This window comes from Trichomycterus rosablanca, chromosome 2 (assembly GCF_030014385.1).
Source record: "Trichomycterus rosablanca isolate fTriRos1 chromosome 2, fTriRos1.hap1, whole genome shotgun sequence".
Taxonomy (NCBI): domain Eukaryota; kingdom Metazoa; phylum Chordata; class Actinopteri; order Siluriformes; family Trichomycteridae; genus Trichomycterus; species Trichomycterus rosablanca.
In genome coordinates this window covers 2629946-2646404 of record NC_085989.1, presented here as the reverse complement: position 1 = coordinate 2646404, position 16459 = coordinate 2629946, and the positions used below count along the sequence as shown (strand labels likewise).

Below are 16459 nucleotides of genomic sequence, written 5' to 3'. Positions count from 1 at the left end.
CTTTTACGGAGTGGTATGCGGGGGCAGCAGCATCTCTACAGTGGACGGGAAGAGACTAAACAAACTTATTAAGAGGGCCGGCTCTGTCCTGGGGAGCCCCTTAGACCCAGTGCAGGTGGTGGGAGACAGGAGGATGCTAGCCAAGCTGGCATCCATGCTGGAGAATGACTTCCACCACATGCATGAGACTCTGGCAGCACTGGGCAGCTCCTTCAGTGACAGGCTGCTTCACCCCAAATGTGGGAAGGAGTGGTACCGCAGGTCTTGGTCTTTTCTGCTGTCCTAACCACTGTCCTGAGGGCCTTTTTTTCTGAGATGTTACAACTCTCATACCAGAGAGAGATGCTGCTGGTTAAAACACTCTCTATTGTGCCTCTGTAGAAAGTGGTGAGGATGGGTGGACTGAGATGGGCCCTCCTCAATCGGCGTAAGAAATGCAATCGCTGGTGAGCCTTTTTGACCAGAGAGGAGGTGTGCAAGGACCAGGTCAGGTTGTCCGTAACGTGAACCCCTAAGAACTTCGTGTTCTGGACAATTTCAACCGGCGTGCCATTGATGTAGGTCGGGGTGTGAATGGGCTGTTTTTTCCAGAAGTCAATCACCATCTCTTTGGTTTTATCAACATTCAGGACCAGGTTGTTATTGCTGCACCATTCCACAAAGAGTCTCACCTCCTTTCTGTATGCAGTCTCGTTGTTGTCCAGAATGAGTCCCACAACTGTTGTGTCATCTGCATACTTTATTATGTGATTTGTGTTGGACTTAGCACGACAGTCATGGGTCATCAGAGTAAACAGTAGAGGGCTCAGCACACATCCTTGTGGAGATCCTGTAGACAGTGAGACCGTGGTTGATGTGTTGTTGCCTACATGCACAAACTGATGTCTGTCTGTGAGAAAATCCAGAATCCAATTGCACAGTGTGGTGTTTAGTCCCAGTGTGACCAGTTTGCTGGCCAGATGCTGGGGGATTATTGTGTTAAAAGCCGAACTGAAGTCGACAAACAGCATCCGTACATGCAAGCAGATCACACACACACTTAAAATTTTTCATAACAATGTTTGACTTTTTTCCCCATGGGAAATTATTACAATGTGCAATATTTCTCCCAAGTGCAATCATTTGTAATTATTGTAAGTTTTTTCCTGACTTATTATTATTATTATTATACATTGTTTCTTTTTATTGTCTATCTTTTTATACTGAGTGCTATACTATCCCTTTGCTGCTGCTGCAACGATGTGAATTTCCCCACTGTGGGACTAATAAATGATTATCTTATCTTATCTTATCTTATCTTATCTTATCTGTATAACCCACCACCGCCAAGTTGCCACTGTTGGGTCCCTGAGCAAGGCCCTTAACCCTCAATTGCTCATTGTGTGAATCGCTTTGGATAAAAGCATCTGCTAAATGCAGATGTAAATGTAAAATCCTAATAAACAAACAAACAAAGCAAATTATTAAAATGCCTTGGCCTTTTTATTGGGCGTAATGCCTGCTGTTTCATAGATCAAATTGGGGGCAATCATTACTTTCATCTTGAAATGTGCAATCTGAAAGAGTGTTAAATACATTATTACGTTAAATAATGTACGTGTTTTCCATTTCTGTACACCATTTCTATCCAAAGCCAGTAAAGTGATTCTGATTTAGTTCGAATACTTAATGCTGTTCGCTGTAATTATGATCAGGCAGGTTTGGTGGAGGCTATATCGCTGAATCAGGACCCCTTGGTATAAAAGGTGCCACTGGCGCGCTTGTCTGTTCTCTTCGAGTCTGATCAGTGTGAGGTGAGTTCGGTTAGGAGTGATTATTGTTATTGAACTGGATTTTTGGTCATATTTATTTATTTTGACGTGTTATTTCATGCAGTGTTTAAGTAGCGTGTGTTTCAGAGCGAAGTGTGGTTGAAAAATATATATATTTATATGCGGTTTCGGTTGTTCGTTAGCTCAGTTGCTAACTTTGGCCGCCTCGTGGCGTTTTTCTAAGCGACCGTTATTTTTTGAATTTTTAAAAAGTAACGGTCGCTCCCCAGCATGAGTTTCACTATATAATCCGCTGCAGTGTCGGGAGTTCGTATCTAACTCATTTTTGTGGTGTTTTAAGCAGATTGGTGACCATGGGCCTCCGCTGCAGGCGTGCTGGAGATGGTAAGGATGTTAAAGTGATCTTTGATGGCTTTATCTGAACGCATGTGCTGATGATTCATTAGACTAGAGTCTCTGATTATAACGTGAAGCTCTTTACAATAAGCTGAACATGTTTATGTGCTTCTGCTACACACGATCATATTTAAAGTCCAGAAGTTCATGCGTGGCTTGTTTTGTGTGTAGAATGGACTGAAGATGGAACCTAACTTCTGGATTCTTAACTGCTTAACTTAATTGCTAGGTAAGTGATAGAATTCGCGAACTTAATGCGACTGGGTTCGATTCCCCAGGTGGTGGGCAGTCTGGGTCCTTACTGTGTGGGGTTGGCATGTTCACCCACTGTGTGTGGGTTTCCTCCCACAGTCCAAAGACGTGCAAGTGAGGCGAATTTGAGATACAAAATTGTCCATGACTGTGTTTGACATTAAAGACTTGATCTGAGAAACCGTTTCGGTCATAAATGTAACCAAAGTTTGTAAAATATGATATTAAAATCCTAATAAATAATTAATGCAACAGTTCACATGCAAATTAGGAATCCAATTATTGCAGAATATCAACTGGGGTTACATTCATTACAGGAGTTTGCGAGTAGTCTCAAATATTTGCACAGTCTTTAAACAGTTGCTACTTAGATCGATGCTAAACCCATATGGCCTTATTTCTGCATACATTTTATATTGGTTTGCCAGCAGGTGAAGTCAAGTCAACTTTATTTATATAGCGCTTTTTACAATAGACATTGTCTCAAAGCAACTTCACAAAATCCAGGACCAACAGATACAAAAACCCCTGTTGAGCAAGCCGAGGGCGACTGTGGCCTGGAGTATACTTTAAATAAGTAGGATTTACACAAATCATATCATCAAATCATACAAACACAGAAATAAATGAACTAAAAGTTATAACTGGCAATAAACAAATAAATAAATAATAATAATAGTTGTTATTCGCTCTAGTCTTCAATAAAGTCTGTAGTGAGTTCTTGTCATACTCGGTGCAATTACGCCAGGTGCCCAATAAAAATGTTCAATTGTTTGAGTAGCAACTATATTAACCTTGGCGACTCTTGACATCTAATGCAGTTTTTCTTGATCAAATGGAAGACTTAAGTCTGCATAAATTTAATCCATAGTCTTTGGGAAATATACCCTTTGATTCCATGCGTTCAGGGGTCAAATTGACCTCATCTAACTGTTAGTTGAATATTTTATTGTATATAAGAATTTTAAACCCTTTCAATAAGTATCTAGTTATGGTGGCTAAGTGGGTAGCACTGTCATCACAGCAAGAAGGTCCTGGGTTCGATCTCCAGGTGGGGTGGTCTTGGCCTGGGTAGTATTTAGGAAAGATACTCTTTGATTTCTTTCTTTGACTGTAACTAAATATAACATTGAATATATTGTATAAGAATTTTAAACTGTTTAGACAGTGTGCCTAGTTGGTTAAAACCACACACATGCTGAGATGACTTAAAGCATGTGGTGTTCAGGAGGATCAGTATTATTCATGTGTTAGTTTTGTGTGCATTAGTTAAGCAGTTAACTCGAGTTTCCTTATTTCAACAGCAATCAAGTGGATTTAAGGCTCATGTTGCCTTTTCCCAAAGGGAAGCTCCTGCTTGATTAGGTTTGTATTGATTTTGTGTTTAAAGCATTTCTTATTAGTTGTGTAATGATGATACCATTAGACTAGAGTCTCTGAGATCCTGATGTTATATTTGCCAACTGAACACACATCTGACATGTATATACAGGTATTTATCGGTCAAACTGGGATTGTTTATAGTTTCGTTTTGTTTTTAGCAGGTCGCAGTGTCAAGATTTGCTGTCCAGTTTGTCTTGAACTACACCGTGGCACCTGGTAAGTGCACCATAATGTGGATCTTTGCTAACTGCGGTGTTAATGATGAGATGCTTTTTCGGTTCTACTGATATAGAATGAGGTTTTCTCGCAGCGCACTGAAACACTGGCCTGCCCAGTAATACCAAGTTTTTGTTTTTTAGCACTTATTAATTCATGTTTTTTGTTATACAGGTGGTTGTTGGAAGACGCACTAGAAGAGGATTGCTGACCACGTTCTTGTTGGGTTTGGTGTAATGCCAGTTGTAATGAAGTCAGGCTGGTGCTAATAAAAGCATTTAAGCTTAACAGACTGTCTCGTTTATTTTTTTGCATCTTAAATGGCAAAATGCCCCAGGAGTCGTGTTAAATGCTTATTCAAGTGACTATTATAATAATGAATATAATGTTAACCACCTTTTTGTACAAAATAAAATGGTGCAAGTGCTTAACTTGTTCAAACTCAAAAGAAGCTTTATTGGCATTATCGACAAGGACATCTGTATTGCCAAAGCTCAGTTACAGAGAAATAATGAAAAATAGCAAAAATATTAATAAAAACGGTGAATAATAACAATAAAAAAGTGATTTAATCACTTGAATGCTTGACTTGAGGCTCTAAAAGTTGTTAAACCTAGATTCTTTACCTGATCTGGCTCTTTCCCAATCTGAGTTGGTCAACAAATGGCTTTGGACTATGTGACTCGAACAAGAGCCATTCATTACATTCCAGACGAGAAGGTTTTATTATAGATTTAATGTTACATTTGTGATAGTAAATATAAAGTTAAATAATCCACTTGTTGCTTTAAGTGATTTGTAGAGTCTCGCCCCATGCTGTTGTCACTTATAATTGCATGAATAATGTATGTGGTATTTATTTGGGGAATAAATACGGTACGTTGGGTTCCTGTTGTTTACTGTGTACTTCATGTTCAACTGTAACACGATGCGTTTTGGTTAACAGCTTAAACGTTTTAATAACTGCTTTCAGGATTGTGAGTGTTTTTAGGACATAAATGATCGAGTACTTTATTAATCCTCGAAGGGAAATTGTGGCGTTGCAGCAGCAATAACAATTATTAGAAAAAACATCACACAATGACCTTATGATGAGGTAAATGAAAGCTATAAAGGGGTGAGCCTAAAGGTGCAGTTACAGACGTGCAATTTAAAACTTTTTTTTGCACTGGGACCCATGTCGCACTGCCCCCCCGTTGGCTGCACTCGCCAAGTCGTTATTGTTATTACAATGAAATATCATAATACATGTATCTATCAGCATACAGCATTTATATATATATATATATATAAAGTGACTTCCTCGAGTCCTGAGAGGTTGATTTCGTCAATTCAACAGTATTGTCCCTCAAGCCAGACTTATGGATTTGAATGAGGTAAAATATTTGTTAACTCATTCATTTATCATCGTTAATCGCTTTATCAGAATTGCCTATACCTGAAAATATTTGGCACAAGAAAGGAAAGAACCCAGGACATGGTGCCAGTCAGTCTCAGGGCGTAGTTTGCATGTTCTCATGGGTTTACTCCGGAAGCTCCGGTTTCCTCCCACAGTCCATAGACGTGCAAGTGAGGTGAATTGGAGACACTAAATTGTCCATGACTGTAACCTTGTGAACTGATGAATCTCGTGTAATGAGTGACTGCCGTTTCTGTCATGAATGTAACCAAAGTGTAAAACATGACGTTAAAATCCTAATAAATAAATAAATCTCAGGGCACCTCATACTTATCCACTCACTGTATATCTGTGGAGTATTTAACGTGCCAATCCAACTACTGTCATGTTCCTGGATGATGGTAGAAAACATGTCATAACAAAGTTTATATTCTGGTTTCCTTCTACTTCTCCAAAACATACAGACTGCTCTAAAGTTTTGCTAAATATTCTTTTTTGTGCATTAACTGAGTAAACGAGTGTGTGCTGCCATGCCAGCGACAGATTGGCTCCCTGTCCTGGGAACGTTCAGCATGGTGGCTAAGTGGGTAGCACTGTCGCCTCACAGCAAGAAGGTCCTGGGTTTGATTCCCAGGTGGGCCGCTCCGAGTCCTTTCTGTGTGGAGTTTGCATGTTCTCCCCATGTCAGCGTTCGGTTTCCTCCCACAGTCCAAAGACATACAAGTGAGGTGAATTGGAGACACTAAATTGTCCCATGAGTGTGTTCGATATAACCTTGTGAACTGATGAACCTTGTGTAATGAGTAACTGCCGTTTCCTGTCATGAATGTAACCAAAGTGTAAAACATGACATTAAAATCCTAATAAATAAATAAATCTCAGGGCACCTCATACTTATCCACTCACTGTATATCTGTGGAGTATTTAACGTGCCAATCCAACTACTGTCATGTTCTTAGAAGATGGTAGAAAATAAGATATGTCATAACAAAGTTTATATTCTGGTTTCCTTCTACTTCTCCAAAACATACAGACTGCTCTAAAGTTTTGCTAGATATTCTTTTTTGTGCATTAACTGAGTAAACGAGTGTGTGCTGGGAGCGGGCGGCACCGTGGCTCGGTGGGTAGCAAGAAGGGGCGGTCTGGGTCCTTTCTGTGTGGAGTTTGCATGTTCTCCCTGTGTCTGCGTGGGTTTTCTCTGGGTGCTCCGGTTTCCTCCCACAGTCCAAAGACGTGCAAGTGAGGTGAACTGGAGATACTAAATTGTCTGTGTTCGATATAACAATGTGAAATTGTGAAAAACCTGTCATGAATGTAACCAAAGTGTAAAACATGACGTTAAAATCCTAATGAACAAACCAACCATGTCCTGGGTGTATTCCTGCCAGCGACCCTGACCGGAATTACGAGTTTAGTGGAGCCAATTGTGTCAATCTACAGGTTTGTTTGCACAATATCTGGCAACCCGATGTGGTTCGGAAGCTCCGGCTAGCTCGAAATCTGACAGAGATCTCAGCATGTAGGTGGGCATTTAGTCAAGAAAATATCCGGTTTTAATTCAGCTTATTTAAATTGAGAAGTTTAGGATTGCTGACCGATTTAAGAATCGGTTAGGGAGATAGTTTGGGATAAATCGAGTCGGCTATGCTAAGCTAAGCTAAGCTAAGCTAGGCGGCTAAAGAGCGAACGCTAAACGAACAGGCTAACGATATGATGGTAAACATTGAGTCCAGTACTAATGAAAGTAACGATTTAGTTTTATTAATGCGCTTTGGAACGTTAATTTTACTGTAAGTTGGCTGACAACTTGAATTAAATGTTAAATATGTGGCTATAATGTTTAGCTACACACTTTAGCTATTTGTTTACTCGATATTTATGGTGAAGGGTGTGTCTCATTAAATCAGCTCTTATTGTTCTAAACAAAACCAGGACTATTGCTTGTTTTAGGATTGAAAGGGTCCAAATCTGGTCAGTTTACATGACATTTTGCTCATAATTAAGATATGTTTCATATTCAGGACGTAATTTAAGAAGTTATAGGGTTGAATCGTAGATTTTTGACTATTAAATTGGGTTTAGTGAAAGAAGGAAACATGTCAGCTGTTGTAGGACGAGTTTGGACTTGGGTAAACCCAAGGAATTTGTACCGCCCTTGGGATAGCAAGCCCAAATGTGAAAAACCAATTACACTTGAAGGTCAGGAGAAGAAGAGCAGCACATGGAGCCTGGGAGGGTTAGCCCCTTGGGTTTGGGGTCCATGGAGAAACCCAAGTGACCAAAAGATGCCCACGGAGGAGTTTTGGGAAGCACAGGAAGACATTCTCAAACCTGTAAAAATTGAGGAACTGAAAGCAGAAAGATCTGACGCTGTGGCTCCTCAGCGATGGTGGAGTAGTATGCTCCCATCTTTCCGCGTTTGGCCGAGATCAGCGGACTCCTCCGGGCTCAGACAGAGAGGCCAACCGTCATCGGAAACGGATTCCCAAGACGGCGAACTCTCCGACTACGGAACCCCTCCGCCATCGCCCTCGCCACTCTCGAAGGGCACGGCGGCCTTCCGCTTCTTCGCCCGCTCCTGGACGGGCGAGATCCTCCCCGAGCATTTCCAGATCTGCTTCAACTTCATCCGTCACCTCTTCGACCTGTTCGTCGTCGGCTTCCTGTGGTCGGTCTCGCCCCCTGCCAGGTTCGTCCTCGACGTCCTCGGAGTCCAAGGTGCCCTGAAGCTGTGGCTGCACGGCATGGCCATGTTCCTGGTGTCCTCGGTAGGCATGGCCGGCCTGCTGTGGCTGGTTCAGGAGTACCTGGCGCAGTTTGCCCTGGTGTACGGCATCGTTCAGGCGCTCGTCGTTTCGGTCAGCGTGCGCCAGAGCGTCATTCTGGGGACCGAAGAGGACGATGAGAAGGAGGATGGCAAAGAGGAACAAGACGAGGTGGATGAGACGGAAGAAGAGTGGGAGCAGGATCAACCCAGCCGTGTTCACAACAAAATGATGCCTGTGTCTTAAAGGAAGATACTCAGGTAGGCGTTTATGTGTTCTTCTTAGTGTCCCAATACAAAATGCTGATCTTAGGGTGATGGGTTAGTGCAATTAAATAACACAAAGGGGTTGATTTAAGAAGAAATATATGCAAATATATGTTCACAGAGCAGTTTATTAGGTATACATATCTGCTTTTTACGTTCACTATCATACAGAGGACCTCTCCAAGTCACTCTCAGTGCTGGTCCCAAGCCCAAATACAATTAGGATCATAAAAGCTCTACCAAGTCAGGTATGCAAACCAGAATGAGCCACTGTTTGCGACCCCTGAATATAAACTGGAGCAGCTGGAAGGAGAAAAAAAAAAAGGGATATTTAAATGTTACTTTATTTAAATGCAGACTGGTTCTAATTTAGAAGATACAGTGTATCACAAAAGTGAGTACACCCCTCACATTTCTGCAAATATTTTATTATATCTTTTCATGGGACAACACTATAGACATAAAACTTGGATATAACTTAGAGTAGTCAGTGTACAACTTGTATAGCAGTGTAGATTTACTGTCTTCTGAAAATAACTCAACACACAGCCATTAATGTCTAAATAGCTGGCAACATAAGTGAGTACACCCCACAGTGAACATGTCCAAATTGTGCCCAAAGTGTCAATATTTTGTGTGACCACCATTATTATCACTGCCTTAACCCTCCTGGGCATGGAATTCACCAGAGCTGCACAGGTTGCTACTGGAATCCTCTTCCACTCCTCCATGATGACATCACGGAGCTGGTGGATGTTAGACACCTTGAACTCCTCCACCTTCCACTTGAGGATGCGCCACAGGTGCTCAATTGGGTTTAGTCCATCACCTTTACCTTCAGCTTCCTCAGCAAGGCAGTTGTCATCTTGGAGGTTGTGTTTGGGGTCGTTATCCTGTTGGAAAACTGCCATGAGGCCCAGTTTTCGAAGGGAGGGGATCATGCTCTGTTTCAGAATGTCACAGTACATGTTGGAATTCATGTTTCCCTCAATTAACTGCAGCTCCCCAGTGCCAGCAACACTCATGCAGCCCAAGACCATGATGCTACCACCACCATGCTTGACTGTAGGCAAGATACAGTTGTCTTGGTACTTCTCACCAGGGCGCCGCCACACATGCTGGACACCATCTGAGCCAAACAAGTTTATCTTGGTCTCGTCAGACCACAGGGCATTCCAGTAATCCATGTTCTTGGACTGCTTGTCTTCAGCAAACTGTTTGCGGGCTTTCTTGTGCGTCAGCTTCCTTCTGGGATGACGACCATGCAGACCGAGTTGATGCAGTGTGCGGCGTATGGTCTGAGCACTGACAGGCTGACCTCCCACGTCTTCAACCTCTGCAGCAATGCTGGCAGCACTCATGTGTCTATTTTTTTAAGCCAACCTCTGGATATGACGCCGAACACGTGGACTCAACTTCTTTGGTCGACCCTGGCGAAGCCTGTTCCGAGTGGAACCTGTCCTGGAAAACTGCTGTATGACCTTGGCCACTGAGCTGTAGCTCAGTTTCAGGGTGTTAGCAATCTTCTTATAGCCTAGGCCATCTTTGTGAAGAGCAACAATTCTATTTCTCACATCCTCAGAGAGTTCTTTGCCATGAGGTGCCATGTTGAATATCCAGTGGCCAGTATGAGAGAATTGTACCCAAAACACCAAATTTAACAGCCCTGCTCCCCATTTACACCTGGGACCTTGACACATGACACCAGGGAGGGACAACGACACATTTGGGCACAATTTGGACATGTTCACTGTGGGGTGTACTCACTTATGTTGCCAGCTATTTAGACATTAATGGCTGTGTGTTGAGTTATTTTCAGAAGACAGTAAATCTACACTGCTATACAAGTTGTACACTGACTACTCTAAGTTATATCCAAGTTTCATGTCTATAGTGTTGTCCCATGAAAAGATATAATGAAATATTTGCAGAAATGTGAGGGGTGTACTCACTTTTGTGATACACTGTAATTATGAAAGTGCTCATGGAGCAATCAGTGCCGAGCCAGTTTGTCTCAGTGCCGGGACCACTTTTTCACACCGTAGAGCAGAGATGTTCGCAAGTCACAAAATACGAGTCCGAGTCGAGTCACGAGTCTTTAGGCTAGAGTCCGAGTCGAGTCACGAGTCTTTAGGCTAGAGACCGAGTCGAGTCACGAGTCTTTAGGCTAGAGTCGAGTCACGAGTCTTTAGGCTAGAGTCCGAGTCGAGTCACGAGTCTTTAGGCTAGAGTCCGAGTCAAGTCACGAGTCTTTAGGCTAGAGTCGAGTCATGAGTCTTTAGACTAGAGTCCGAGTCAAGTCACGAGTATTTAGGCTAGAGTCTGAGTCGAGTCACGAGTCTTTAGGCTAGAGACCGAGTCGAGTCACGAGTCTTTAGGCTAGAGACCGAGTCGAGTCACGAGTCTTTAGGCTAGAGTCGAGTCACGAGTCTTTAGGCTAGAGTCCGAGTCGAGTCACGAGTCTTTAGGCTAGAGTCCGAGTCAAGTCACGAGTCTTTAGGCTAGAGTCGAGTCATGAGTCTTTAGACTAGAGTCCGAGTCAAGTCATGAGTCTTTAGACTAGAGTCCGAGTCGAGTCACGAGTCTTTAGGCTAGAGACCGAGTCGAGTCACGAGTCTTTAGGCTAGAGTCGAGTCACGAGTCTTTAGGCTAGAGTCGAGTCACGAGTCTTTAGGCTAGAGTCCGAGTCGAGTCACTAGTCTTTAGGCTAGAGTCCGAGTCAAGTCACGAGTCTTTAGGCTAGAGTCGAGTCATGAGTCTTTAGACTAGAGTCCGAGTCGAGTCACGAGTCTTTAGACCAGAGTCCGAGTCGAGTCACGAGTCTTTAGACTAGAGTCCGAGTCGAGTCACGAGTCTTTAGGCTAGAGTCCGAGTCGAGTCACGAGTCTTTAGGCTAGAGTCCGAGTCGAGTCACGAGTCTTTAGGCTAGAGTCCGAGTCGAGTCACGAGTCTTTAGGCTAGAGTCCGAGTCGAGTCACGAGTCTTTAGGCTAGAGTCCGAGTCGAGTCACGAGTCTTTAGGCTAGAGTCCGAGTCGAGTCACGAGTCTTTAGGCTAGAGTCCGAGTCGAGTCACGAGTCTTTAGGCTAGAGTCCGAGTCGAGTCACGAGTCTTTAGGCTAGAGTCCGAGTCGAGTCACGAGTCTTTAGACCAGAGTCCGAGTCGAGTCACGAGTCTTTAGACTAGAGTCCGAGTCGAGTCACGAGTCTTTAGGCTAGAGTCCGAGTCGAGTCACGAGTCAATATAATAAACACAAAACATATTGGAAATGTAGAGTAGAAATAAACAAATAATCTGTAAGTTCAGATAAAAACAACAACAGATTAGCGAGTGTATTTAGCCGTTTTACTTCGTGTCTTTACTTTCCTCCTCATTGTGTAAATGAATGTAATTTCTGTAACAAGAAGGTTCCAGTTAAAAGCTTCAACTGATACGTTTTGTTTTCATTGCAAAACAAATGCGAGATAAATCACGGCACAGCGGCCAAAATCCAAAACACAGCAAAAACAATCATAACCGCTGCTTACCTGAGCTTCTGTTCTTCCAGATGTTATTACATTTATAAACGTGCGTCCCATTAGGAATAGAATCCGTTATTCCGTAAATGTGCTTATAATTAAAAACCTCCAAACTTTTCCCGGTCGTGAAGTAAAACAGGAAGTCGTTAGAAAGCCGATCGAGCGTTTCATCACCACGTCATCTGTGTGACGCAAACCGAATAAATGCAAATAACAGCATTTCTTACTAACAATTACAATCAGAAGCTCTGATTGGTTCAGAAAGCGGTTCTTTCAACCATTAGCGCCAATTCTGTTGGAGCGTTCCATTCACCCCGGTCGTTCCTGTGAAGTGCACTACGTAGGGTATTCCACCATTTTAAGTAGGGAGCGACGCTTCGTCACTACACCGGAAGCTGGCTGGAACATTTACACATTGCGTGCGTTGCGGGTTAAGACGGCCGGAGCGTTATTATTATTAGAGAGCAGAAATGACACGATCAGAATGATGTCGGACGTCATTCTTACGTGTGCGACTCAAAAGACATAAAACCAGCTCTAATATCAATAACTCAACTTGTGTCCACAGATTAAATCTCTGTGTATCTGTATGTATGTATATTCTAAACCAGATGACCCCAAATGTGCCAAGTGTTTCTTTAAGACTTCGGTTAACACTCGTCTCACTCGTTTTTTTTCAGGCTGTGAGGAGTGCCGTGCCTAATTACAACGTGACCACTGGAGCACAAACTGGCACCGGCACCCCTGAAATGCCACCTGACGAGGACACATCCCATCAGCAAATCTAAATCTTAATCCCGGAGAATTCCACACGAACCACATGAGGTTCCTCTGATCTTAATGGATTTTTAATCAGTACGGCAAAATGCCGGAGACGTGCGTCTCGTCACGGAGAGTTGCAATGGAGATTCGACCTTATCGTGCACTGAAATGCACTTTGATCGTGGAGAGATTGGAGAGAGAGATCCTGCTGTGATGTTTATTACGTAATCTGACTGCAGGATTTACACCACTGTTCGGTTTTAGCTTTGTAAGGACTTGATGATGTGTAGGAGGATTCTGCAGATATCGTTTAGAACTTCTATCACCAGCTATTTAACCTATTTAAGTCTTTTTTTATCATGTCTGACTCCTGGCATTGTGACACTCCTTTAACGCTACGTCTAGTCGACTCTACCTTTCCTCACTCAGCATAAATATTAAGGATTTGTAGTTGTTTTCGTATTAATGCGTACGTTTATACACGACTGCTGATTTGTTTTCGTCTTTTAGTCCAGACATGTCCGGTGCTGTGACCGGCCTATAAGATAATAGATTATTTAAGAGCAGTTTGGTCTGTTTTATATTGGAATGTCGGCTTTAAAATAATTCCCCTCAGTACGAAACGTCCTATTTCTTAAAATATGTGGGACAGAACCAAGCCAGTAACAAATATCGAATTGAGGCCTTTATAAATATATTATTTAAGTTATAGCAGGTCGGGTTACCACAAGAAACGTATGTTAAATGTTAAATAAATCTATGTAAGAGCTTAAGTTAAGGTACAAAGGTTTTGGGGGCTTTGCCAGCTATTTAATTTAGTTTAAAACACTTTATTAACTCTTGATTTCACCAGCTGACATTTACGCAGATCCATCCATTTATTCATTCATTTGTATCAGCCGCTTTATGTCAAGTCAGGTCAAATGTATTTATGTAGCGCTTTTTACAATAGACTTTGTCTCAAAGCAACTTTACAGAATCCAGGACCAACAGACCCCTGATGAGCAAGCCAAGGGCGACAGTAGAGGAACCAGACTCAGCAGGGACCCATCTTTCTTGGGTGGCCTGGAGGATCCTTTAAATAACTAGAATTTACACAAATCATACAAACACAAAATTAAATTGAACTGAAAGTTATAACTAGCAAAAAAAAAAAATTGGAGTTCTTCATTGTTCAGTCCAGTCTGTGATAAAGTCCATTCTAAGTTTTGGGCATTTTTGGTGCAAACACGCCAGGTTCCCGTCACATCTAGTAGAAGCAGCATTGTTGGCACTGTAGTCTTGACTTGTCGTCTTTAACCTTAAGAGGGTGAACAGGTTTCCGTCAGACCACATCGTGGTAAAACTTGGTCACACTGGGCGCTTGGCATCGCAGGGCTTCGGCCATCCCATCACCACCAAGCCAGTCGTGTCTGTGTAGATGCCCAGCCGGTCGACAGCCACTACGTCTCTTGCCCCATGTGATAATGTGTGACTGATTTGGCACGGATCATTCACGTCAATCTAGAACCCAAGCTGCCACACCTTCGACCATATTGAACTAATATGGGTATTGGTATTACAACTGACACGCTTACAAAGCACATTGGTGCACATGGAGTCCTTTATTGGGGAAGCTGGGAACATTCTAATTACTGGGCCTAAAAAAATATGTGAACTTTCTTTTGCCTTCATGGTACCCAGCAGTACCAGGTACACAGGTCATGTTCACCATGCTTTATTGTTTTGTTGTTTTACTTATGTTGTTTTTATCATATTATTTAATGCACATTTTAATTGTACCTGTTTATAATTTTGTGTATGTGTAGATGTGGATTAGATTGCATTAACAAGGACCTTTTTTGGCATCCAGAGACACACTGACTAAAACGTGAACGATGTGACGAACCTCACGCAACAATGCGTAGTGATGCATCAATATTACACCCCATCATTCCATAGGAGTGCGCTTAATTATAGAGAACGTACTCCTACATAACCATGCGCCGGCCAGTAGGATAACAGGGTTTGGCCCTTCTGACTTTGGTCAATGCTACATTACTAAGATAAGTAGTGCACCAAGTTTCCAAGTTTTTTGGTCCTCCAAATCATGGTGTTTTGTGCTGCTGTGAATCGTTCTGCCAATCCTAAAATATTCACCATTGTTTATCATTGTGTATTGACTCAAAACTTGCAACCATTCCATCAATCGTTCTTCCATTGGGTGCAATAACATGCAAAGCTTTAAAAACCCTTAAATCCCGGCATAATCGGAGGAAGAACGAGAATTAAATTGCTAATAAGCATCTTTGTGTGTCTCTTCGGTGAAAAATGGTGAACTTTTGGTGGAAGAAAGTGGCACCGTAGGTTGATTATGTTCTTCATTTCCGATCTGTGTCATGAAAACGATACCTTAAGCCACTCGGGTGTAACTCGCAGCGTAAAAAAAATACGCTAGCACACCAGAGCTGGGTTTTCGAATACGTCGTATGCGGCCGCATGAGGTCACAACGATCGGCTGTTGTTCATAGGGTTAGGGGCCAGTCGGATCATGGGTCCTCATAACTGGTTGATTGAAGGCGCCTGCACAGGGCTGAGGAGTAATGCTGATCAGGGCGTGGCTCTCCGTGCACAGTGCTGAAAAATGCAGTCTGTACTGAGCACGTGTCGGAGGGGGCGTATGTCAGTCGAGAAGCGTCCTCAGTCAGCGGTGGAGGGTCACGACTAGATTAGGGGAGAAAATTGCGGGGAAAAGGCTGGAAAAATAGAAAAAAAAGAGAAAATAACTATAACGTATTCACCACAGCCCTATTGCCACACCATGAACTGTTTATCATCAAATCACCCGGTGTTAAAAGGTGCACCGGATAATTGTAAATAGTTTTTGATACCTTATATAAGGAGACAATCTGAATCCATTTCATCGAAGCAAGTCATTCACAACAGCACACAAAAACACAGAGCCAGTTTGACTTGTTTGCATTTTTGCTATTCAGGTTCTAGACATTCTCACGAGAGTCTATCACTCCGCCTCAACCTTTCCTGCTCACAAATACAAACATGGCAGGCGTGCTTGGGGAATGGGTAGCACCTCAGGGTGCCAGGATTCTGTACATGTACACTATATTGCCGAAAGTATTCGCTCACCTGCCTGCACATGCATATGAACTTGAGTTCATCCTGAAAAGCTTACCATATAGAAGCACTTTGTAGTTCTACAATTACTGACTGGAGTCCATCTGTTTCTTTACATACTTTTTCATGCTGTTCTTCAATGATCAGGACCACCACAGAGCAGGTATTATTTAGGTGGTGGATCATTCTCAGCACTGCACTGACACTGACATGGTGGTGGTGTGTTAGTGTGTGTTGTGCTGGTACGAGCGGATCAGACACAGCAGCGCTGCTGGAGTTCTTAAACGCCTCACTGTCACTGCTGGACTGAGAATCGTCCACCAACCAAAAACATCCAGCCAACAGCGCCCCGTGGGAAGCGTCCTGTGACCACCGATGAAGGTCTAGAGAGTCGTCATCTTCTAGACCGTTGAAGAACAGGGTGAAAGCAGGTTAAAAAGTATGTAGAGGAACAGATGGACTACAGTCAGTAATTGTAGAACTACAAAGTGCTCCTATATGGTAAGTTTTTCAGGATGAATTTAAGTTCATATGTGTGAAGGCAGGCGAGAGAATACTTTTGGAAATATAGTGTATGTATAGGTGGAGCCAAAACGTTCTTACTAAATTCCTGACTC

At 42.7% G+C, this 16459-nt stretch overlaps 1 protein-coding gene, 1 long non-coding RNA gene and 1 other non-coding gene across 3 annotated transcripts; all 3 read left to right on the top strand.

Annotated features, from left to right (window-relative positions):
- Nucleotides 1–1747: 1747 nt before the first annotated feature.
- LOC134304000 (uncharacterized) lies at nucleotides 1748–4307 on the top strand. The gene is made up of 6 exons (XR_010007732.1): nucleotides 1748–1793; nucleotides 2116–2156; nucleotides 2340–2397; nucleotides 3725–3785; nucleotides 3962–4019; nucleotides 4194–4307. It is a non-coding gene; the product is annotated as an uncharacterized LOC134304000 (long non-coding RNA).
- On the top strand, nucleotides 3827–3890 carry LOC134309449 (small nucleolar RNA SNORD52). The gene has a single exon (XR_010011165.1). It is a non-coding gene; the product is annotated as a small nucleolar RNA SNORD52 (small nucleolar RNA).
- Nucleotides 4308–7442: 3135 nt separating the features above from the next.
- Nucleotides 7443–13954, top strand: c2h6orf47 (chromosome 2 C6orf47 homolog). Its single transcript, XM_062989513.1, has 2 exons — nucleotides 7443–8443; nucleotides 12647–13954. The coding sequence occupies exon 1, from the start codon at nucleotides 7515–7517 to the stop codon at nucleotides 8427–8429; it is 915 nt and encodes a 304-aa protein (XP_062845583.1). The 5' UTR covers nucleotides 7443–7514; the 3' UTR covers nucleotides 8430–8443; nucleotides 12647–13954.
- The last annotated feature ends 2505 nt before the right edge of the window (nucleotides 13955–16459 follow it).

Coding starts and splice junctions, on each gene's coding strand:
- c2h6orf47 (XM_062989513.1), top strand. CDS start 7,515: ATGTCAGCTGTTGTAGGACGAGTTTGGACTTGGGTAAACCCAAGGAAT.